This window comes from Cricetulus griseus, chromosome 10 (assembly GCF_003668045.3).
Source record: "Cricetulus griseus strain 17A/GY chromosome 10, alternate assembly CriGri-PICRH-1.0, whole genome shotgun sequence".
Taxonomy (NCBI): domain Eukaryota; kingdom Metazoa; phylum Chordata; class Mammalia; order Rodentia; family Cricetidae; genus Cricetulus; species Cricetulus griseus.
This window is the reverse complement of record NC_048603.1, coordinates 28,163,568-28,188,439: the sequence shown is the minus strand read 5'-3', so window position 1 is coordinate 28,188,439 and position 24,872 is coordinate 28,163,568. Positions and strand designations below refer to the sequence as shown.

The following is a 24,872-nucleotide window of genomic DNA, read 5'->3' as shown; positions in this document are numbered from 1 at the left end:
GGGATGAATGGTAGTGGGGCGTGAGTAGTGAAAATGTCCAAGACATCATAGTACTCCATGGAAAAGGACATGGCTTTCCCAAGCCAAACCCTGGAAGACTGGACCCAGTCTCCCAGGCTTCCACTGTACTGCTGATGGGGACAGCCTGCTTAGAACCCAACCAAGGCACTGTCAGCCGTTCTGTGAAAACAAACATGACAGTATGGGCAACACTTGAAAAGAAAAGGTGACTGGCAAGAAGGACCCAGTTCTAATGGAGTGTTGTTGTTGCTGCTGCTGCTCCTGAGTGTTTGTTCTGAAGGAGATGAGGACCTAATTAAGTTATCTAAGACGAACTCAAGGGCAAGATAGATGGGAAGAGATTCGATAGTGCAAAGACAGCCAAATGGAATTGGGGCAGTGAGTAAGACTATGATGTTCACAGGCCGGTGTGTTTGACATTTCCGCGTGGCTGAAACTTTTAGACTATTTCGGGAGAAGAGCATGTATTGAGAGTTTGGCTTTGAACAGAACAAGCGGGACCCTCACTCCTTGTTAGGCCAGGGGACTGTGGAAGGTCAAGGGTGAAGCCTTAATTTCTGTTGTTAATGTGGGGAGTCGCTGTCACCAGCTGGCCAAGGGCTAGAAGAGGACCCTGGGACTGAAAGTGGGATAACCACTGATGCACCCAGGGACAGGCCGAGCAGATGGGCCTGCAGGAAGAACAGTGATGCCCAGGTCGGGACCAGTGGCCTCACCTGCGGTTTTCAGCGACAGGCTGTGTGGGAACGTGTGACCACCAGGTGGGGGGAGCGGGTCCCAGCACCTTTTCTGAGTAGTCTTGTCTCTTGGGAGAATCTTTCTCTCTCACACTATGGTTTGAACTAAATGAGATCAACAGAATCTGTAACCCTTGTTGGCAACTCTGGTCTGTAACTGAGATGAATTTGTTGTCTTCCTTAGGTAAAAGAAGAACGCCCAGAAAAGGTGCCGGACTTAAAACTACTAGTGGAGAAGAAATTTTTGGCTTTACAGGATAAGAATTCTGATGCCGACTTTAGAGACAATGAAAAATTTGTGCAGTATAAGCAGCAGCTGAGGGAGCTGAAGAAGCAATGTAAGTGGCCGCTGTGCTTTGGCTCTTTGAAATGCGGGACCTGGCGGTGAGCATCCCGCATCGCGGGCTCTGTAGCGTTCGCTTCTCTGCTTGCTCCATCCTCTTCCCGAGTGCCTTGTCTTGTTGCAGTTTTGTGTTTGCCTGATTTTGGTTGCAGTCGCCTCTCCATTTCCGAACGCCTACCGTTTCCACACAGTGTCTCACTGCTGGGGAGGGGGATTGGGAAGACAAAACGAGAGGCCATTTTATTCAGATAACCGTGGAGATTCTTTCCACATATGCTGAACTGCTGTGCCACGCTCTAAAGTGTGTGTATTCCCGTTTGCTGCCGTGGAGCAGCATTGGTGAAGCCTCCTCAGAGGATTCTTCTCAAACACTACCAGTCCCTCTGACACTGTACCTGGCCGGGGGCTGTTAATTCCATGTCACTTTTCAGTGGCTTCTACTTTAGACGACTGTTGTAGTTAGGGTTTTAACAGACATACCTTTGACTTGAAAATGGAAGTCAGGAAAATAATTCATTACACACACACACATACACACACACACACACCTCTTAGAGTGTACCAGAAGTAATGTCTTCTCAGTGGAGAACCAGTCCTCCATCCTTTCCTGGTTTTCCACGTGACCCTCAAAACAATGTCAAGTGACTTGCATCTTTTTTGGCCTTGGCATCTACTTAGTTACGTAGGGTTTTTGTGTAGGGTTTCTTTGTTCGTTTGGTTTGTTTTGGTTTTTGTTTTAGGATTAAGACTCGTTTATTATTTCTTAAAGAATTGTATAGAAGAGCAAATAACCTTTTCCTCTGTAGTGTTAGGTTTCTGTCACGTTCATTGTATACTGACAGAGAAGGAATGTTATTTGTGTCGTAAATTCATCTTGTGTCCTTATATGTTCTCAGTGGAGTGATTTTTGTTTTAAAATGGGCCTTCTTCTAAATATGAGTGTTTTCTTTAAATTGGTGCTGAGATCTCAAAAATGACTGAGGAAGCTGCTTCAGTTTTGTCTATTTTACAAATAACTTAAGTTTCACAATTTAGAATGTTTTGCAATCCTGTTGAGACTATTGCTGTTCTGTAAATTTAAACAGTAAGCATTTTTCCCTCTGTTTGGTTCTTCATTGAATATTGTCACTACCAAAATCTTTCTAAAGCAATTTGTACCGCTCCCCCAAATAGAGAATAACTCCCCAGGAGAGAGATGGTGGGACTTTGTTTTCATGTGGGTCATAACAGACACATATTGTTAAGTTTGTGCACATGGATCTACAGATATGACAGATTTAACACGGAGTCAGAATCTCTTACTTAACAGTATTTCATAATAAAAACTGAGGAGGAAATATAAAAATATCTTTCTTCCTTCTTTGTTACTCACAAAGTTATTGTTCTATAAAAGAAATTATAATGACTTTTAGAATAATCGGTCTCTAACAGCATGCAATGCAACAAAGTATTGAAGTTGTGATTATTTTTTCTTTAGTATGGGGAGAGAGCAGGGTGGGGGGTGGGGGGGAGGAGGAAGAGAGAGAAGGTAGATGTGTTTCCCCAGATGCAGCCATACCCATCATTTGGATAGTTAAATCTAATGACAAAGTCAATTTATATTGAAAGGAGCGCTTCCTTGTGTAAGAGTTCCCCATGCATTGCAACACTGGGATTAACAGAACTTTCCCTTTAATTTCCCCTAAAATGTTACTTTTAAAGGTCTGGACCAGCAAACAAAGTATCAGTATTCTTCTAAAGTGCTGTGTAAGATGGATGTATGTTGCTTACAAAATGAAATTCCTCACTTAGTGTTTTGAACACTGCTAGTTAAGTTTGCACCATGTCTGAGAGATTGAGCCTTTTAGATTCCACTCTGCTTTGAGAGTCTTGATTAGGACCAGGCTCCCACGGTGAGCTACACTGTGATGTATACTAAATGGGCTCCTGGATCTATTTTGAGATATATTCTGGAGTTTTTAAAGACTGGAAAATACAAGTGAGGGACAGACTCTTGCTGAAGTGAGATCCAGGCCTAGTGGTGTGGTCCTGTAATCCCAGCACTGAGGAAGAAGAGGTGAGAGACTCCATTCTAAAATATAAAAGCAACTCGAGCATGTTTCATGAGAACAATCTTGGTATTTTCTTCATATTCATTATGTGAGGTAGAGTTGACAGGGAATTTAATTCATCAAATCATAATTTAATCAAATGCCAGGTAGTTCTTGAGTAGGGTTCCATCAAGGTGGGGGATGAAGGTGGTTGAGTCTGGTGGGCAGGGCCTAGGTGTCTGCAGTCACAGTTCACCCTTCAGTAGCTAAGCAGCTGTTTCTCAAACTTTGTGATCCCAGGTCCCTTTAACATACTGAAAATTCACTTCTGGGGTCCCGGGGTTTCAGTTCGTGTGTGTGTGGGGTGTGTGTGTGTGTGTGTGTGTGTGTGTGTGTGTGTGTGTGTGTGTGTGTTAGTATTTATCCTATTGGAAATCAGAACTGAGGATGAACAAAGGTCTGCTTTAAGAACTATGCCCATTACATAATTAAGTATAAATAACATTTGATATGAAAAGGTAACTGTTCCCCAAATATCAGGAAAATTTTCTGAGACAGGTGGCATTGTTTCTCAGTTTTGCAAAGGACAACCTGTGGTCCACAGAGCAGCTGGGCCCTCTTTCTTGCTTTTGCATCGCTCTGTGCACTTGGTTCCGGGTGAAAGAGAGTAAAGTCTCGCACACTGGTACACTAGCTGCCTTTTCAGACCATCAGAAATTCCCATTTTGTAAATACCAGATCTGGGCCGTCTGTGATATAAATTCAGCTGGGAAACTGGAAATAGTTTTTATAATTGTAACTGTGGGTGGGGGTGGTTTCAATGGTTGGGGGGATCAAAGCAGAGATAATACTCAGCGATGTGAAAATCTGCTTTCAGTGTTTATAAATAGGCTGATTAGAACCGAGACATGCGCACTTGTTTATGTATAGTCTGTGGCAGCTTTCACAATGTCACTTCAGATTCCATGTTGCATCACAAACCACTGGCCAGAAAGCTTATAACATGTACTATCTGGTTCTTTACAGAAAAAAGTTGACTGATTGCTGATCTAAACTCCATCCAGACATAAGAAGAGTTTTTAACTCTCGGTTTCCTGCCCCCCAAATACCACCCCCCAAATACCATACATTTATCTTAGTTATGTTCAGAAGACTTGAATGTAGAACACTTGTTCCACATTAATCCATGTAGTTGACAGTCTCAAATGAATACAAGCTAGAAACTTAGTACCTGGAGAAGGACAATGCATACAAACATAAGACAGTGTGAGAACCATTGACAAAGTAATCTCACGCAAAGAAAATGTCAGAAACAAGTATTAGTTAGGAAAGTCAGAACACTGTATCTGGTCTGCTCATATGGCCTGGCACTGTGTGGCTCTTAGAACAATGTATTCAGAAAGAAACTTCCTGAGGTTGGGCTTAGGCTCAGGGGGAACGAAGCTGCTGGCGGGTTACAGTGGGAAAGAGCAGGCAATGCAAATGTGAACCTAGACCGTAACCCTAATGGATCAGCTGTACTTGTTTAAGGATAAAGATTACTCCAGAGATAACATGTTTTATTTGCATAAATAATGCTGTAGTGATAATGTCTTATAGATAATCTAAGTATCCGATCTGGCTTCTTTGAGCACATCATTTTTATCCCGTGGATACCTGGTGGCCTGTTGTGGTTACTTTCCTCATTGTGGCAGAAGCAACCTCGGGGAGGAAGACTATGGTTGACAGTTTCCAAGATTTCAGTCCGTGTTCTTGCGCTTGGAACTCATGACAGCAGTAGCATGTGGATAAGGCTGTTTGGCCTTCTGGCTGATAGAGAAGGATGCATGGCCGGAAAGGGCCAGGGACAAGGTATCCCCAAGGTCTGTCTCTGGTGACCTACTTCTTCGAGCTGGTCCTGCCTCACAAACAGATGGGGACATTAGTGTTCAACACACGAGCCTCTTGGAGAGATTTCATACTTAATCCATAGCGCCTGTGCATCAGAGAAAACCATTTAACCCATAGCGCCTGTGCATCAGAGAAAACCATGTCCACCCCAGTTTATTTCCCAGGGCTGTCACCTAGACTGTGGGAGGTACTGCTTCCTTGCAAACCCTCCAGCTTGCTCACATTTATTATTGAAAGAGCCCAGTTTATAGCAGAGTAGAAAGGATCTACTCTGAGTAGCCAGAAAAGCTACATCCCAGCCTGACAAATTAACTTTTATATGGGTCCTTTTCGTTGGCCAGTTAAGACACCTGTGTATTCCGCATTCATCTGAGGCTTGTGGTGGTCAGGCTCTGTATGGTACCCAGTGTATGAAATTCTTAGCACTTGTCAATTAATGAATGTCAGCTACCATTGTTTGACTGCCTGCCTGTCCAGGACTACTATATATTATACACGACTATTTCTCATCGCTCTTCAAGATGATTGCAGGGAGGTAATACAACTTGCTTTTGAACCATAGTGCTGAAATACAGGTACCATTTGGGTGACACCAAAGCCTGTGAGGGTGTTTTGGTTTATATTTCTCTTTGTTTACCTCGAGTGATCCTGACTCTTGAAAAGGACTCTCCTTTTAATTACTGTGCTCATTCTTGAGAGGTGGACTTGTAAGACTGACCAGTACTAATTCATCTGGGTCACCAGGTCATGGAAACAGAATGGATATACTCTGATGACCCTGAGGGGGAGTGTTTGTCTAGCCGGTCAGAAACTGTTCCTAGTGGTGGCAGGAACAGTTAGAAAGCAGGGATGCAACAGACACCTAGCCTTATTCTTCTTTCCCAAGCCCCTGATCTTGACAGTGCATTTAATACCAGTGCCAAAGATTGGCTTTCCCTTGTAAGCAGTTGCTGTGTTCTGGCAGAGGAATGGTATAGCCATGACATCACACATTTACTGCAAATTCTGTAAAATTTATTTCAAGCCTAACCAACAGTAAACTGGCCCAGGCACCATCATTTCAGTCCTTGCAGTATCCACAGGGGGAAAGGGTTGAACACACAGGGCAGGTTCTGTTTTTAGCAGACCTAACATTATATAATGAGAACCACAGAGGTGACACATTTGCCCAGCGTTTCAGTCAGGAGGCCACAAAGCTGGCACATGCATTCACAAGGAAAAGAGAAGTTTTAGAATGAGAGATGGCCATAATTAAAGTTGGTAAAGGAAGGCGCCCTTGTAAAGGTACAAATGAGTCAGCAGCAAGTTGGGACAACCAAACTGTGGGTGTTTCTCTCGTTGTGACTTTATGAGGGTACCGTTGTTCATGCGAGGAGACAGCTGGACTCTACGAAGACCAGAGCTCAGTGCTCGGGAGCTGACAGATGTTATACTTAAGAAAATAATCATATTGTCAAGTTGTACTTCCAGAAATTAGAAAGGTTTCAGTTTTGTAATCTATATATAATCAGAATGTCAGACATATTATTAAGTATGTCTAGTACGTCAGATTTTTTTTAAAGACATACTTATATTTGTGTTTCAGAAAGATTTTTAAGTAGAAGGTGGCAGCTCAGTGTTACCGTGTTACTTGCATATGACAAGTGGGCAAGACTCAGTTAATGGTCCTGAAACTTGAAAACAAACATGTCAAGCCAATAACCTGGCTTGACAAGCCCCTCTAATTGAGTGTCACCTATGCATGTGATAAGCAGTTACACAGTCAGGACAGAGGGAGGCAGGACCGCAGCTGACCGCGTGCTAGACAACACTGGAAATCAAGCCAACTGGTGTCATCGTGCACATTCAGAACAGTAGTGACTTTCTGTATTTCATTTCAATTTACAAGTTTTAGAGGCACCCATTCATGTCAGTGATCCCATGAAGTCATGGTATTGGGAGTAGAAAAGCCACAGTGTCACCTCTGGCCACCCACTTGTCAGCGTTCACACTGCCTCTATGCTGCCTACCGTCTGAATGTGTCTTCTTATAAATTCCATGTCTGAGAATCTTCCTCAGCTAGATGTTCAGAAAGGGTGGAGCAAAATTGATTCCGTGCAGTGGTGGCCGTTACAATACTATTTATAATTAATACCAATATAAACAATAACATGAATGGCTGTCAGTAGGTTAGTTAAATAAAATACACTGCCCAGGTGATGCCGAATGTTTACCTTAGGAATTAAAAGCTTCTGCTACTAGGAGTTTTCAGAAGTAGGATACAAAGTTTAACGTTAACTCCAAGCCTGGCCGCTGGTGCCTGTGTGGTCATACTTGGGAAATGGAGGCAGGACGTTTAAACCGGCTTGGGCTGCAGGGTGAGTTCCAGGTTAGCATACACTACATGCATGAGTGTATGAGACCTGCCTCAGAAAAATAAAAGTAAATAATAAAAAGATTTAAAATGTTTAGTTTGAGTACATGGAAAGTAGACTTTATCTGGGTGTAGTGGTACATGCCTGTAATCCCAGCCCTCTGGAAGCCGAGAAAAGAGAATTGACACAGGGTGGGAACCAGCTTGAGCTAGATAAAGACACCCCTGTCTCAAAAACTAAAAACTAAACTGTTCAGAAAATCAGTAAGCAAACTCCCAACTGGTACAGAATTCTGACAAACTATGTATCTTGCAAAGGCTGGAGGATATCCAGGCTGTATGAGGAGCAATAGCATCACAGAAAGGAAGAATTTCACTGCAGAATCCAGAAGAGACGGGAAGACTTCAAAGAGCAATAAGCAGTTAGCATGTGCAAACGATGCCTGCAAAGCCTCCTTGACAAGCAGCACCGCTGGGTGGCGTCATGGTCTACCCCCACCTCCATCGTCAATTCCAAAACGTGGGTTTGCACCTGTACTGCACCTTTTGAGTGAGCCTGTATGATGCCAATAAAAACCAAAATCCTTCCAGCACTAAGCACTGCTACGGGCTAGGAATGACAGGAATTTTGCTTGGGAGGTTTTCTTAGAAAAGATGAACCAAGTCTGGGGCTGTAGCTGAGGACTGCAGTGCGTGGCGGCCACGCACAGGCCCCGAGCATCAGACTCCGCCACGCACAGGGTGGAGGGTTACCAGTGTAAAGTGGAACAAAAGGCGTGTTTCTTCCCAAGACTTCAACGGCATCGAAAGAAGCAGGGTGTCCTGTTACTTCATGCTGGCCCGCAAACGCACGTGAGCATGCTTCTGCTGTGCTCGCCTGTCACCAAGCCAGTGTTCATCCCTTGTTGCTGTCTTTGCCAGTGTCTCGTCGCGTTGTTCTGGAAGCAGCAGAAAGTGTAAATGGCTCTTCTCGACCAGCCGGGGTGCAGTGCTTGCAACTTCTGTATAAGGCATGTTCTATCCTAGAAACAGGTGTATTACTTAACAGCAACGTGAAGGAATAATTGACCCCACCGTCCTGTTTAGCATGAGATTCTGCAAAGCCAAGATTCTTGTTCATTTCTGTCACCACCCAGAACTCCTTTTGTCCCATTATAATCTACGCCTGTCAACATCTCCAGCCACTGGCAACCACTGTTGATTTTAACTCTCTCACAACGATGTATAAACAGAGCAATGCAGTCTGCAGCCCTTGCAGTGAGGTATTCCATTTACCAGAATGTAATGTGCTGTTGACATCAGCAGCGTGTTGGTGATTTCTGGGTAGTCTTCTGCCATGTGAGCAGCGAGTTTATCCATTCACCCACTGGAGAGCATTCCTGTGGCCGTCGCCTGTGACCTTGGTGCTCTAAGCATCCGGCCGGGGGGGGGGGGGGTTTCTGATGTGGGTGGGTAGGTGTGTCCCTTGGTGGGTACCTCAGCCTTGGTGATTTGCACGTTAGATATGTGGTACTTTGCTTACAAGACACTGACCAGATGTTTTCCAGCTTGCAGCACAGAGGGTTCCGGTTGCTCCGCACCCCCCCCAGCACAAGAGTTAAATTTAGTCACTCTAACTAGTATGCATGTGGTGTATCTTGGAGTTTTAACTTACCTTTTTGATTTTTTTTTTTTTTTTTTTTTGTATTTCAGTTTTTCAGTTTTCATGGAATCTTCATACTTCTCTTGTCATGTATCACCAGTCTCCTTTTGTTTGTTTGTTTGTTTGTTTTTCGAGACAGGGTTTCTCTGTGTAGCCCAGGCTGTCCTGGAACTCACTTTGTAGGGGCTGGCTTCAGACTGTCACAGAGATCCGCCTGTCTCTGCCTCACGAGTACTGGGATTAAAAGTGTGGGCCACCAACGCCCGCTACATTTACTCTTAATTCATTCCACAAATACCAGCGAAAGTCATGCGTATTGGTCTCCTCAGCAATGGGAAGTGGAGGCAGAAAGATTGGGAATTCAGGGTCATTGTCGTCTACATAACACATTTGAGGCCAGCTGGGGCTACATGAGACCCTCCCTATCTATCTATCTATCTATCTATCTATCTATCTATCTATCTATCTATCTATCTATCTATCCCAAATACCAACAGTGACTGTGCCTTCTGGAAATGTTAAGTCTGAATTGCCGTGTTCCCCTGCAGACCAGCTGACTCTGAGCTTGGTAGAATGATTTGAATTGAACGGAACTTTCGTTTTTTCCTGTGTTGTGAGTTTGAGAGCCACTGTCTGCAGTAGAGATGCTTGCTCCTTACTAGACATCAGGAGCAGCCATGAACATTTAGCAAAAACAACAGAAATCCAGGCCTCCCTCCCCAGCAGGGTTAGCTGGTGTTCAGTAGGCCTGTAGGCAGTAGTTAAAGCTGATGGTAATGTCCAGTGGGCGAAAGACAACCAGTCCACCCAGCTGCTTGAGCATCCATCTACACCAGACACCAGTTCCAGATCTCCTGTGCTACTTATCTGAGGGGAAGATTCCCCCATGAGTGTCCTGGTATAGTCAGACACACGCCGGTTACGCAGCTGTCACCTCATGAACCACAGTGTACTTGGTGTCTGGGATTTGATTATAAACTCTCTTGTCTCAGCCTGTAGTCCTGGCTGCCTTGAACGTAACTGTCTTCCTGCCTAAACCTCCTGCGCGCGCACCTGGCTATTCTTGTATGGGTTTCTGCTGCACAGTGCACTTAGCATTCGTTCAATCAACAGCTATTAAGTGTGCTGGGAACAAATAAATAGTCTCTGTAGTCACAGAACCTACGCTCTGGTCTTTGGCGTTAAGTTAATCCGACTCATCTGATAGTATTTTGCTGACAGTATGGTACTCTTCTTTGCATTTCTTAAGCGAGAGTGCTTATTTGTATACATTATTCATACTGAGGTGTGTGCACACTTGTGTGTGGATGCACTCATGGGGGCCAGGGTGGGCTAGCTGTCCTCATTTATCACACTCTGCCTTGTTCTTTTGAGGCGGGGTTTCTCATTGAACGTGGAGCTGCTGATGTTTCAGCTAGACTGGTGTCTAGCAAATCTCAATGATCTTCCTCAGTTTTAGACTCACAGATGTGCACGGGCACACACCTGGCTCCTAAGTGGGTGCTGAGTTTCAAGTTCCATTCTTCCTGCGTGTACAGTAAGTCACTTCTCTATCTCCTTTTATAGTCTTGAGGAATGTATTTCTGTGTTTGGTATGCTCAAGTACTGCTGTTCCGAATTACCTGTTTTTATATTTGTTGAAAATTCATATTAGTCATTTCTGGATAATTATTTCAACTCATTTCATAGTTTCCATGTTAGTAACATGGCCAAGGTTAGCAACCACCAGAAAGTTTGAAATGAGAAAATGATAGTTGACGTTGTGTCCAAGCAAGCAGTCGTTTGTATTTTTTATTAACTCAGTGGAATTTTACTCTTGGAAAGTATGAGTTTATGGGGATAACACTAATAAGAATGCTACTAACTAGCCCACAGGGTTGTAGAATTAAATAAGATACTGTGTATGAAGGGGCATTATCAACTGTAACAGACTCCCCAAGTATTAGCTTTGTGCTCCATTGAATTTGATGTTTTTTTATTTACATCTAAATGCAGAAGGGTAAACATTTTAAGAGCTTCTATCATCGGCATGAATTCATAAGTACAAAGAAACAAACTCAGAGTGGGTTAGTCATTTGCTAGATTGCTAAGAGAGTTTAATGAAGGGTAAAATGCTGCTAGACTGTAAAGCAGTGGGATGCTCTGTACTTGGCAGGGTGTGAGCAAATCATTGATGAGGGATGAGATCGTGTTTTCAGTTAATATTGGTCTTGGCAGCATTTTCTTGAGAAATGCTGAGCCTATTAAGCAGAGACAGGGTGCTTAATAGTATTATTAAATGGGCATGGTGAACCGTACCTATAATCCCCGTATATGGGAGGCCGAGGCAGGAGGATCTCCATGAGCTCAAGGCCAACTGGAATATATAATGCAGTAAGTTCCCGATCAGCCTGGGCTACAGAGTGAGATCCTGCCTTTTAGGAGACACGAACAAAAACAGAGTAGTCTCACTGACGTAGCGAGGCAGCCTGTGCACAGATGAGAAGATACTCGTTATAACACACGCTGTAGAGCTGTGCCATTGTGTGCCTTATGGGCCTTCAGCATATCAGGGATCGTTTGGTAGGTGCATGTCGGATTGACTCGGAGAACAGGAACACGGAATCTACCGTGAGAGCTTGATTATTTAGTGAACTTAAAAAAGAAAAGATGGCTTAAGAAAATACTTTTATATACACACATACCTCTGTCTGTCTGTCTGTCTGTCTGTCCCCACAGCTTCCTTCATGTCCAGCAAGGATCCTGCTTAGGGTGATCTGGAATAGAGAGGGAGGAGGCACGATGGCTTCCTGGAAGAGGGGCTGTCGCTGAGAGCCCATTTCCATGGCCTCCACGTCAGCCTAGCACAGCGCGTGCTAGGTGCGGCCCACACGGCTCCCTCCTTTGGGGAGGCTGAGCACTGACAGCAGGTGTGCAGAAGAATTAAATTGCGGTACCTAGATGCCCTTGGCTCTCACACACCTCGCGCATGGCTTCCTTGTTAACTTTTTTTTTTTCAGTGAATTGGCAACCACTGTGTGTAGCATTGGGCCAGGCTTGAGAAATAGAAACAAGTAGTTGGGTCCTGTTGTGGGAGAGGCAAGGAGGTTGTTGAGATGAGAGGTGGGAGGCCTAGAGCATGATGGGTAAGATCCAGAAGCAAAGCTGGGTATAGCAGCTCTGCTTCTGATTCCACCCCCAAGAGGCCATAGCAGGAGGGTCAGGTCAGGACTTTGAGGCTAGCCTCAGCTACATAGCAAGTTTGAGGCCAGCCTGAGCTCCATGAGACTTGCCCTCAAACAAAATAAAGCAAAAAAATCCAGAGAAGATATTTCAAATCTGAGGAATTGGATAGATGGAAGACTTTTTAATAGAGCTTTTCCAGGTTAAATATCATGAGGTTGTTTTAAATGCAGACAAATGCATTTATCGGGTTCAGATAAATGCATCCGTCATCTTTTGTGAGCTTCCTTTGTCTTTAATGTGCCGTTTCTATTCAGTTGAAATTTAGGGTAAGTGAGAGCAGACTTATCCCCCTTGGTATTCTGCACCCCAAGGAATTGCCATGGACCTAGGAATGAAGAGCTAGAGAGGGTTGGGTAGGCTCATGAGTTCAGGGATGTTCTCCCCTCCCCTTCCTTCTGTGGCAAATGTTTGGACACATACTAGTCGTGAGCGTGAGAAGATAAGAAAGGGCCTAGTGTCCCTTTTCGCCAAGGTCACCTTGGCAGATCTGGGCAGCCGCTGTCTTTCTGTACAGTGTGTGGCTGCCAACTGGCTGGAGATGCCAGACTTTCTGGCAACCTTCCTCACCCGTTTTGACCACTGAGGCCTTCTTGATGGAAGGTTCTTCCTGCTTTTCTTAGGAAACACTAAACTTTGACTTAATTTCAGTTGCGTAAAGCAAGAGACTTAGAACTCGGGCTCAAGAACTTTCCACTCCTCCTTCAGCGTCCGCCTTGATTGACAGTGTCCACTTTTCCTGTTATGTTGTGGCATTGATCCTGTCTCCTCCTCAAAACATCAGACCTCATTGCTAACATTTGGAAGCACTGCAGTCAAGAAGCTATAGTAGCTTATTTAAATATTTTTTCCTTTGCTTTAAAACACAGTAGTTTTATTTTATATGCACCAAACGCAAAAAGAAAGAAAAGTCCTTCTTGTTAGGGATGGGAAAAAGGACTGGAGAGATGGCTCCGCAGTTCAGAGTGCTGGTGGAGTTGAGTTTAGTTTCCAGCACGCACATAGGTCAGTTCACACCTGCCTGTAACTCCAGCTTTGTGGGATCTAACACATTCTTCTGACCTCCACGGGCATCGGCTCTCCCCCTCTTTCCCTCTCTCTAGGCTCCCCCCCCCCTCTCTCTCTCTCTCTCTCTCTCTCTCTCTCTCTCTCACACACACACACACACACACACACACACACACACACACACACACCCAAAAAACCTGAAATACAAAATGCATCTTGTAAAGAGGTCATCAGCCAAGTACTTAATAGCCTGCTATCTAGGTCTGTTCCTGGAAACTTTTCCCAAGGCTCTCCTGTTTTTCCTGTTCCTTCTGCTACTAACCGTGTATAGTCTCAGCTCCAGCTTGCTGTCTCGCAGTCTACAGGGATGATTGATGACTGCACAGTGTAGATCCGTGATGCTTGTACTTGTGAAGCCATCAGAAATGGAATGACGCTCTTTTGGTGGCGCCCATCAGCCCTCTGGAATAGTAAAGGCTATCTGACTCCTGGTCCTCTCTAGTCTTCCCTTTCACCTCTAGCCTTGCTCGTCTCTTCATGGTACATTCCGCCCCTTCTCTTTCTTCCTTTGCTTGTAGGCAGCCCACCCCTCTGTCTTTCCACAGACATCATGGACTTCATTAGTCTATCCCGAAGCAGAGGAAATGTGAGTTTGTAGCGTGAGACCCTTAAGAAAGGGACTCTCAACCTGGAGAGAAGTGTCTGACAACAAAGACTGGGAAAACGTGTGCTAGACTGTTTGGGAAGAAGAGGAATGAGAGTAAGCTTAGGTTCCATTCCTCAAGGTCTAAAACAAGGCAGTTAGCATATTCAAAGCTACCTAATAGTAAAATATCCAACTTTTAATATTTGAATGACCAGAACTCTGTGCTCTGGCTATATCAGCAAGCCATTCTGTGTTCTCTGCTTCTGGTTGCAGAGTAACCCAGTAGACACAGGAACTGAAATATATCATTTTCTCATCTCGCCTGACTCATTTGATGCAAATAGCAAGTTCCCCCATGACCCAGTCTGTAAAAATAGAAAATGCATTATTATATTTTGAGAACAAGCTTTGAGAGGTAGCGAGCTATTCTTTGTCCACTGACCTGGTTATAGCATAGCCTGGGGACTGGGCACCATATTGGGAGGAGAGAGGGTGTCTCACAGGAACAGAGGGTCAAGAGTTGAGTATTGGAGTTACAGATTATTTACGTCATCCCTGTAGTTAATAAGATTATAAAAAGCTGCATCTGAAGGTTAAGCTCAACACAATTCCATGATAATGTAAGAGTTACAACCAACTATTTAGATCCAAAGGTGTGCCAAGGCCATAATATATTTTCTAGTGAATATACTTTTGGAAATCAATGCTAATGTGATAGATAGTTCTAGAACAAATACTTTATAGACTAATATTTCTCTGTAGTATTCAAAAGAAAAATTCAGGAACAGTCACAGCTTTGAGAAAATTATTCACCTACAGAATGTTTTATCATGTAATGATAATATTTAAATCAGTGTGTCTCTGTGTGCGTGCATGTGAGCGTGTGTGTGTGTGTGTGTGTGTGTGTGTGTGTGTGTGTGTGTGTGTCTGTCTGTCTGTCTGTCTGTCTGTCTGTCTGTCTGTCTGTCTGTCTGTCTGTGTATGTGTGTGTCTCATCTGTGAACAGAAATAGAAAAAGCATGAGGAGCAAGTAATCCACTTAAATGACATTTTGAGTGTATGATAGATGTGATTGCAAGGGTAAGTTGGACTGACTAATAGTCAATTTTTTCCTTAAGTAAGCCAATTTGATTAAATAAGGGAGAGCGTTCAGTTTTCCATGAGCTGAGTCATCTGGTTGAGTTTGAACTTGCAGAAGGCGAACCTGGTGTGGCACGCAGGGTAGACTGGGTGGAAAGTGCTCTTGCTTACAGTGGTCCCGGGAAACGCTGGTGAGGTCCTGAGCTACTGCGAATAACTGGAAAGGAGAGACTAAATACAAGCGCTGTGCTGGGGGGGGGGGGTGTCCCGGCGGGGCAGCATCAGACTTGAGAAAATAAGGAGTGGCTGCAAGGTCCCAGCTTGGTCAGTTGGGGGAATGATATTAAAAACTATACGGGAGGGTTTGGAGGAAGGAAAGTAAATGACACAGTCATGTTATAACTTCAAAAATATCTTTAAGAAGATACTCTACCCCCCAATAAGTAAATCTAGAGAAGAACAAAATATAAATAGCAACATAGGATGGCCAGTTGTAGTGCCACGTGCCTGTCTGTAATCCCAGCACTTGGGTGGCTGAGGCAGGAGGATCTCAAGTTCGAGGCTGACTTTGGTTGCGTAGCAAACCGTGAGTCTTAAGTGTGGCACAACAGCTCGTGTCTACTGGTTCATTTAAAAACTACTGCGGTATCTGTTTGTAACTGCTGAAATGGCACGGCCGTGTGTTTGTTTTTCATCCTGTCCTTGGTGTGCTACCTATGAAGAGCCAGGGCATTTGAAGGACTCTTTCTTCAAAATCATCTGTGTAGTCTGGGAAATGGGTACTTATTCAAATCCCAAAGCAACTTGAAGAATGGGACACAAGTGGGATCCAGCTCCATCTGCTTCACTTATACAGGGCGGCATGAATTCTCATTGTTCTTAATAATAAAAACCCAGAGACAGATATCAGGGTCAAAGCTGAAGATCAGAGAAGCAAAGCGGCCGGCTAGCCACTAGAGAGTTCTCACCTCTACCTATGCTCAGACTGGAGGGGGTGATCCTGTCCTCAGACTGCTTAGACTGCCCTGCTCCTCAGACTCCCCAGACTGCCCTGCTCCTCAGACTCCCCAGGCTGCCCTGCTCCTCAGACTCCCCAGGCTGCCCTGCTCCTCAGACTGCTCTCTCTCGTCCTATGGCCTTTTCAATTCTCTCTCCACCCAGCCATATCACTCCTGTCTTCGCCTCCCTAGTGCTGGGATTAAAGGCGTGTCACTCCAAGTGCTGGGATCACCTTTGTGTGAGCTCTGTTTCTCTTTTAGACTGATTCACGCTCATGTAGCTCAGGGTGGCCTCGAACTCACAGAGATCCATCTGCCTCTGTCTCCCCAGTGCTGGGATTAAAGGTGTGGCCACCACTGCCTGGCCTCTATGGAAAACTAACATGGCTAGCTCTGCACTCTGATCTTCAGGCAAGCGTTATTTGTTAGATCATAGGCAAAACATCACCACAGTACAGCACTTGTTGACTGTTCTCTCTCATACCTGACCACAGACCAGGTATTTAGTAAAATTAAAAGCAACGTTATCATATTCCTTATTTTCAAGAGATTTATATCCTGTCTGGATAGGCAAATTTCTATCCAGCAAGTGCCTCCTAATGCTTTAAGGAAGAAGATAGGGCATGATGAACCTGCTGTAGTCCTTTCAACAGAACAACGAAGATGCTTGATGTAGCCCTAAGTGAACACAGTCAATGCCATGAGCAAAAGGAAAACTGAGCCCAAACAGGAGGCAAAGGCTGGAGTCCGGGTGTATGTGACTCATGTAATTGCCACCTGAGAAAGGAGCCGTGTCTGAAAGCAGAGCGGTGGCTCCATAGAAAAACTGAGGCTTGAGTGAGACTAAGAGAACTAGGGTTTAAGTGGAGAGGTGAGAATCCTGCTCCACTTGGAGTGGAGTCGTGGTTTCTCAAGAAGGTAATTATTTAATTAGAAACAGTCTTTTGAGTGGCACCTTTTCAGGAGCCTGAGATAATGCAGCTGCAGCAAGCCTGCAGCAGCCCAGTGCTAGGAGCATGCAAGCCCACAGCAGCCCGGCGCCAGGAGCATGCAAGCCTGCAGCAGCCCAGCACCAGGAGCATGCAAGCCCGCAGCAGCCCGGTGCCAGGAGCATGCAAGCCTGCAGCAGTGCAGCACCAGGAGCATGCAAGCCCGCAGCAGCCCGGCGCTAGGCGCTTAATCTCTCTCCTGTGATATGTGTACCTGTTCGAGAGTGTGGGAAAGAGCGCTCGTTTACAAAGGTCCCATTCGGCTGTCATGAGCAGTGCTCATTTTACCTGTATATTGGTTGGGAGGAAATAGAAACAAATGTGTTTCCCTACTGACTTGGAAATCCAAGATGAACAGAAGTCAGGAAACCCCCACTGAGTAACGAACAGCAGCTGGTACTTTCTACAAGTGTATCTGGATCTAGGTGAGGGCTGAGCTGGTAGGAATAATTGGGGAGTTTCCTCTTCTGAACTTGAAAGATAAATTTGCTTTATAAACTTTCGTTTCCAACTGGTCCTTACTGAGTAAGCTTTTTGGAGAAGACGTCCTCAAGATGCCTTTCATTTACTGCCAGTCCTTAGGTTACGCACATTGCTCAGCACAGTCAAAACCCGGCGTGGGAGCTCAAGGGCTAGCCATTGTCGCTGGGATGGCACTGCCCGTGCCTCTCCACGCCCAGGTTTCTCTTTCTTGCTCTGGTAAATGCACAGCTTTAGAGGGAGATGCCGCTTAGTACTGTCCTAACAGCAGAGCTCACGGGAGGCACTCGCTCTGCCTTTCTCCCTTCCTGTGTTCCCCCCATCTCCGATTGTACAGTGCATGTGTGTAACATGGAGCCCGCACGGTTCAGTTTGGCTCACACAGTGATAGGCTTGGCAGTTTTGCAGCACACGGGAATGAGTGCCGCCTCTGCACTAGCCTCCATTTGAAACAGACCCTTTTGATCTGTTTCTTTTCATCTTTCCCCATAAACATCCATGTGTACCGTTCTCCACATCTAGTATACTTGGTGAATGAACATCAGATTAAGGCAGAAAATTAGAAGGTAAAATAAAGGTCTGCTTTAAGACCTTTACAAAGGACCAGTTTACACCGAACAAAAACTCTCATTTATAGTGTTAAGAAATGTCTGGAATATTATAATTGTGAGCCAATATCATCTCTCTGTTCTTTCTATTTAATCACTGCCAGATGAGTTTTGCCTTACAGCAAGGTAAATATGAGTTTAGAAGAAAGAATTAGGGAACTGTGTCTAGGTTTAGAGTACCAAAGGCCAATAAATACTAGGCCAGTCCCCTCAGGCCAAAATAAACACGAGGAGGCGGAGTCAGGAGGTGTAGGTCAGAGCAAGGTAAGCAACCTTGGGAGCAATAGGAGCATCAAGGGCCCAGGGACACACGGAAGTCTAGGACCCCAGCCTCCAGGACTAGGGGGTACACGGGGATTAGAGACAGGTCACATACAAGAAAGGCAGCTGAAAGTAAGCAAGGAGGCTGCATTGTGTAAGGTCTGTATCCCCAGGATTGGTGGGGAGGCAGTGCAAGGCGCTGCACAGCAGACAGGAGCTTGACACAGACTAATCCCCTTTACTTTTCCCTGAGTTTTATTTGTAATAGGCTTTAAAAAAAAATTTTTTTAGAGCAGGGTTAGAATTCTAGAACCAAGCAGATAGTGCAGAGTTCAGGTGTCCTACCCACAAGCACTACTGGCTCCCTGTTCTTAAGGCAGAGCAGTAATGAGGCCTACAGTACAGCAGGTAAGCAGTTGTTAGTATATCGTTGCTCCTTGCGTCTGTTTCGGCTTTACATTTTGATATGTGTATTAAATGTGAGCTAACATAAAATTTACCATGACACTGTTTATGCAGTGTGCTGGCATTAAATGCATTTGCACCGTGCAGTTGTCACCATCACCCACTGCTGGGACCTTTTCAGAATCTTATACAGAAATGTTGTGCTCATTAAATAGTAATTCCTCCTCGCCCCCTCGTTGGTCCCCACTGTGCTAATTCCTGTCTGGGTGCATTTGACTGTTCCAGGCTGCATACAGGCTCATGCACTGCAATGGCTTCAGGGCTGCTCCATCCATCACCTGTATCTCAGTTTGATGCCTTACCAAGCCCAGGGGATTTCCCCGTTCAAACATTGACCTATTGGTGGGCGTTTGAGTCTCTGTGTGTCAGTTCCCGTATTGCTGTGAATACTGGGCGGCATCTGTCCGTGTGAATTCCTCCCTTCAATTCTCCTGTGCATGTGTCCAGACCTAGCATTGCTGAGTAAAATGATGTGTCGTATCTTAAAGAATATTTCCACTCTCTTAAACTCAACTCTTCAGCGGTCCAGTTTTCTCTCTCACATATGCCTCTGCTTAGCTTTGAGTATATTCTTATTGTAGAGATTTAGCTGTTTTAAATTCCTCTAACCCCAAACTTCATGGTAGAGTTGAGTTAGTGAGTCAGTGACCCAGTGAGTCAGAAGGTCATTATTTTATAAATCACTTCTGTTCCCCAGGGCCTTGAGATCCATGGGCTTCAAGTCAGATGTTCTCCAGGCTTGCAGTTCGGCACTTGCTTTCTGGTCCATACGGCTCTTTGAATCACCTGTGCTGTATGCCAAGGCCTGGCCCAGATCCGGACCCTGGGACTTAAAGAGTCCATTCAAGAGAGCTTTAGGGGTTTGACCTATCACCAAGGTACCCTTGGCAGTGTTCTTTAGAGCCAGGAGTTTCAAAAGATCCTTTTGACCACTCTTGCAAAGCTTTTTCCAAATATTGAACGGCCTGAATAGCTTTCTGAGCACCCTGCTTGTGTAAGGATGAATTTTTTCCCTGGAGCATGACTCTCCGATGAGGCTGTTTGTGTGACTGGTGGTGTGTCATCACGGCCATGCCAGACCCATTGGCTGTTCTCCAGACTTGCCCTACTTGGTTAGTTTCTCTATCTTCTCTGGTGGTGTTCTGACCCAACCTTCTCCACTTCGTTCCTTTGCAGTAGTGGCCGTCTACGTGTACAAAAACATTTTGCTAGGAAGGAAAAGAAAGGAAACACGGCTCTTGCTTCACAGGATTTGTGGCCTTGAGCAGGGGTCGGAATCCATGCTTTTTCTGTTCTCTGCCACAGTCTGTGTGCCTGCTGCACACAATGTCAGTACTGACATTGGTAGAGAAACCTAACCTTTTCTCTCTTGCCTAGATAAAAGTTTGTTTTTATAAAAAGAGGCTCTATGATTTGGTGTATATTCCAAGGTACGTGCAGCCTACATAGCGTAGACACCTCTGCTGGGAAAGCTGATTATTTTTGCCAAGTGAAATCCTAGCACCATGTATGAGATGGTGCTAGGAATTCCAGTGATGTAGATTTAGTTAGGAAAGTGCCCTGGCATCTGCTCCTCCATCTTCTCAATCCACTCTGCTGCCCAAGCACAGAAGCCTCTGTGTGTGTGTGTGTGTGTGTGTGTGTGTGTGTGTGTGTGTGTGTGTGTGTAAGAATCACAAGGTGACAGCTTCTGGAGACCTGTTTTATGAAATTGTGAATGTGGTTAATACTAATTGTGTCAGCTTTCTGTGTTACACTAACTGTGTAACACAATACCTGACATAGCAGACCTTTCAGACGGAAAGTTTATTTTGGTCCATGGGTTCAGGGGCCTCAGTTATAGCCACTTGACACTATTGCTTTGGGTCTGTGGCAGCACAGTCTACTGTGACTGGAACACCCAGAGGGGAAGGCCTGTCTACCTCATGGAAACGAGAAGGCAGAGAGAGGGATGGGAATGGGCCAGGTGCCCTTCAAGGGGACTCTCCTCTAGACTCTACATTTTAGAGGTTACATGCATCTCACCGAGACACTACAAGCTGGGACCAGGCTTTTGTGTTTGCCCTTTGAGGAACCCTCAGCTTGGAACTATAGTGCTATTGAATTGTGTGCTCAACACTGGGTAGGGTGGCTTGCTGGTGGCTCTCCTGTGTTGCTACCCAGCTTGCTGCCCCCTGTAGAGTAGTAAGAAAACTTTTTCTGTTACAGAAAACATTAAGGAGGTTACTATGATAATTTTTCATCGTGTTGGGTTTTTTTTTTCCTCCAGCATAAAGACAATCAAATCTTACCTACTCTTTGCCTGTTACTAATTTATTTTTCAGCACCTCTGAGTGTCAGCCGCATAAACAGACTGTCACTAGATGTGATCCTGTGTGAAGATTCCATGTGGTGTCTGTCCACCAAACTTTCTACTGTGTTTGCTAAGTCCTTTAAGCATTTTAGTGTGGTGTACACCACCTCTAGAGAAGTGTGGTTTTGACTCAGTGCAAAGCCAGATGAAACCCCCCAGCAGCAGCAGCCTGTTAGCTCTGTCAGCTCACTGCATGTTAGCCATTTGGGAGCTCAGGAGGCAGGTAGACAGCAGACAGAAGGATAGCCCAAGCTGTATTTGGTGTTGCCAAGGAAAGATGAGCATTTCCACTTTGTGGATCTGGCTGGGCTCCTGGGCCTAATGGCTGCGCATAGACCATACCATAAACACTGTGAAGAGGCAGCCATGGAAACACTTGTTTTCTTGTTGAGCTAAATTTACTCTGAGTTGAATATTAGCACAGCTCCTGGCAGGACTTGAAAAGCAAAAATAGCTTACGCGTGATTCAGTCTGAGTCACTGCTGGTGCTCCTGCTCTGCCTAGAGCTCGACACCGAGCAAGTTGGCAGCCTGGATTGCTACATTTTTTCTAGGAACTCAGACCACATTTCATTCTTGTGAATTTGCTTGTGCAATGATATTAAATAGAGTAATATGTTTATTTTGTTTCTAAGTCAAATGAATTCGAGAATGGTGAAACTGAAGTATTTTTCTTGGGCTTTGTGGAAAAGCAAGGTTCTCAGAATTCTGTGGTCACTGTAAGATGGGATCTTATAAGGGATTATATGGAAATTTTAGTTTAGATACTGGGGCTTCTGGGAGTTTCGTTAGAAAGAACCCCGTGAGACCATTAAGCGGGCTTCATTCATCTGACATTAACAGACAGGACGGCTGTGCCATTGACAAAGCTCTTTCCTTCCCTTTCCTAACAGCAAGGAGGGAGGCAGGCAGGCGTGCAGCCCTTCGGCCACTGTGCCGCCCAGCTGGCTGTTTAACTTGGGAAATGCTTCCCTTCTTGGCAATTATATAATGGGAAGTTCGTGGGTTTTGAAAGGCAGACCAGACCCACCCATGGGATCCCTGTTGGCTTTTCAAAGGCCTCATAGGCCTTACCCGAGTAAACCCCAGTGGCTGTGATGTCGTGATTAGCCTGTTGGCTGACTGTGGGAAAACCTAGGCAGGATCAGTTCATCTCTGGACTCAGGCGGTGCTGAGTCTAGAACTCTACATGAGGATAGTTTTCCCTTGATGTTGCAATTTCTGTCCTAACGTGTTTTTGTTTAGCTTTTGGAGTTGCCTAACAGTATAATTTCAATTGAGGGTTAGCTTCAGTTCTTAGGGTTGTTTTTTTTTTTTTTTCCTAATTTAAAGACACTATCATTTTGTCTTAGGATTTCAATGACTTATATAGAAAAGAGTTTCCTGTGACAGTTTTAAAACCAAAATGAGCCTAACATAACTTTTAAAAGTATTTTGAAATTATTTTACCATAAAATCTTACATTAGAAGATGCAACTCTGGTAGAGAATTTCAACATAATTGCATAAATTGTGTTTCACATTACGGCTTATGTTCTGCTGGACTTCACTGAAATTAGTAAAAGAGCCCTTTCAGAAGGGTCTGGTGAGTTAGCTCTAGTGGGGGTTTGGTTTTTTTTTTGTTGTTTTTTGTTTTTTGTTTTTTTTTTTTTTAAGAACTTACTCATAGTGTATCCTGTGTTGCTAAGTTTTCAAAGTCAGCCATGTCAACCACACCCAAAACCCTTTCAGTGGCTTGAAATCTATTTATCCGAGTTTCTTCCCAGTAAAAGCTCAGAGAGATCCTAAGCATTTCCAGGAGCTGTGCGATGACTGCCTGGAAGCTAACGTTTGGAGACTGAGCTGTGCCAAGTCTTGGGTGTAATGAGTAGTTCCTTCCTTAGTCTGCAGTCAGAGATCCCTTACAACAGGCTTCCAGACTCCACCCTTGTGGCTGCCAGGAATATCCCTGATGGTGTTTTTGCCCCCAAAGGATACGGTCTCTGCCTAGAGAAGGGAACATGGTCTGTCCTTAGCATCCCCCTGGCCCAAGGGCATGCGCATTTTATGCTGATGGCTGTGTTTTGGAGGCGTGTGAATTTTGGTGTCTTTGAGTGAGCTCAGCAGGGTAATTAAGCATTTTCAGGATGAAACTGAAAGGATTAAACCCAGTAGCACTGTTAGTGCAGATCAGATACGTGTTTCTCCCCTTCACCCCTGTGTGTGTGTGTGTGTGTGTGTGTGTGTGTGTGTGTGTGTGTGTGTGTGTGTGTGTGTGTGTGTGTTCATCCATTGAAAGATGGAGCCTCACATGTTGACTGTTGCAGATAGGGTTGTATTGGACCTGGGAGAGCAGTTGACACTCAGTTTTATTCCTTTGGCCATTCACACACAGAGAAGAGATTGCTGGTTCATATATAGTATTACTGCTTTGGGGCCTGTTTGTTTCTTTTCTGGAAACTCTATACTGTTTTCTGCAATGACTGAGCCAATTCTTACCCCTCCCACATCCTCTTGAATACTGGTCACTTTTTGTCTTTGGTAATGGTCTCTCTAAGTGAGCCAGGTGCTGTCCTCTTGGTTTTCATTTGTATTTCTCTGGTGGCTTTTTTCACATATTCCCTGTGAGAAATGCTTCAGTTGGTGAAGTATATTTGCACAATTTTAGTTTTATGTTTTAGTTTTATATGTTGTGGGTGTTTTGCCTGCATGTAAGTCTGTGTAATACTTGATATCCACAAAGTCCAGAAGAGAGTGTTGGATTCCCTGGCACTGGAGTTACAGACAGTTGTGAGCTGCCATGTGGTGCTTTTAACCACTGAGCCATCGCTTCAGGCCTATGTTTACATAGTTTAGTACTGAATGCTGTACTCCTACTCTGGCCCCTAGTGACTACCACCTCAACCCTATTTTCCAACAGATTAACCATTTTAATTGGTTTTTTATATGTGAGTTACTTTTGAAATCATTTTTAGCACATGCTAGTTGTGCAGCTTGGTGAGTTTCCCTGTGCTGGCTCCATGCAAAGGTCACATCCATCTACCTTGCTTATACCCTGGGTTCTTTCCACTGTCTGCCTCTCCCTCCAGCACCCTTCCCAGGCCCTGGAGGTAGGGCCTTCTTAATTCTTGTGCCTTTTCTTTCTGCAACTCTAGTGATCACTGTACCATCTGCTACCCTTGTACAAGACTGACTTCCTGGTTTTCATAAATGAGTCATAAAGGGGTGTTTGTCTTTCTGTGCCCTTGTTTCATTCACCCCGAAGATCTAACCACATTGTGCAAATGACAGGATTTTAGTCGTTGTGTGGTTAAGAACGATTCCATCGAAACAAACAGCCCACTGTTGTATCATGGTACTAGGAATTGAACCTAGATCTTCACCGGAGCCCTGTAAAGGCTCTCCACTTAAGCTGTGCCCTCAGCCCCCCTGCCTTTAGAGACAGGTTCTTTCTACTGAACACTGGCTGTCCTCGAACGCACTGTGTATATCAGGCTGGCCTGGAACTCAAGGGTTCTGCCTAAAGGCAAGCTAAACAAAGTAGCTTCATCTGGGAGGTAAATCCCAGATTTACCATGCCGGCAGCATGTCTTTTGTAGGCTGTATGATCTGGTGATTCTGTCATGAGTCTGAGCATTCCATGTTCTTACACCTTTCCCCAGAGCCTGGAGTCAGCTTTCACTACACCTTGGGTTTTGTCACTTGGAGAGGCTCAGGAGCTAATTTCAGGAAGCAAATTAGCCAAAGTAAGGCCTTCCCTCCCTCCGTG

The 24,872-nt window shown here is 44.8% G+C and overlaps 1 protein-coding gene across 7 annotated transcripts in view; it reads left to right on the top strand.

The window, feature by feature from the left end:
• LOC103159000 (E3 SUMO-protein ligase NSE2) overlaps positions 1-24,872 on the top strand; it is a 217,951-nt gene that overhangs the window by 75,496 nt on the left and 117,583 nt on the right. For all 7 annotated transcript variants that reach the window (XR_003488066.2, XR_004771346.1, XR_004771345.1 and 4 more), the window contains one exon: positions 943-1,096. Coding sequence is in view for 4 of the 7 variants with exons in the window: in XM_027431608.2 (XP_027287409.1) it covers positions 943-1,096 (154 nt within the window). In the remaining 3 variants the exon portion in view is untranslated. The remainder of the gene's footprint in view (positions 1-942; positions 1,097-24,872) is intronic.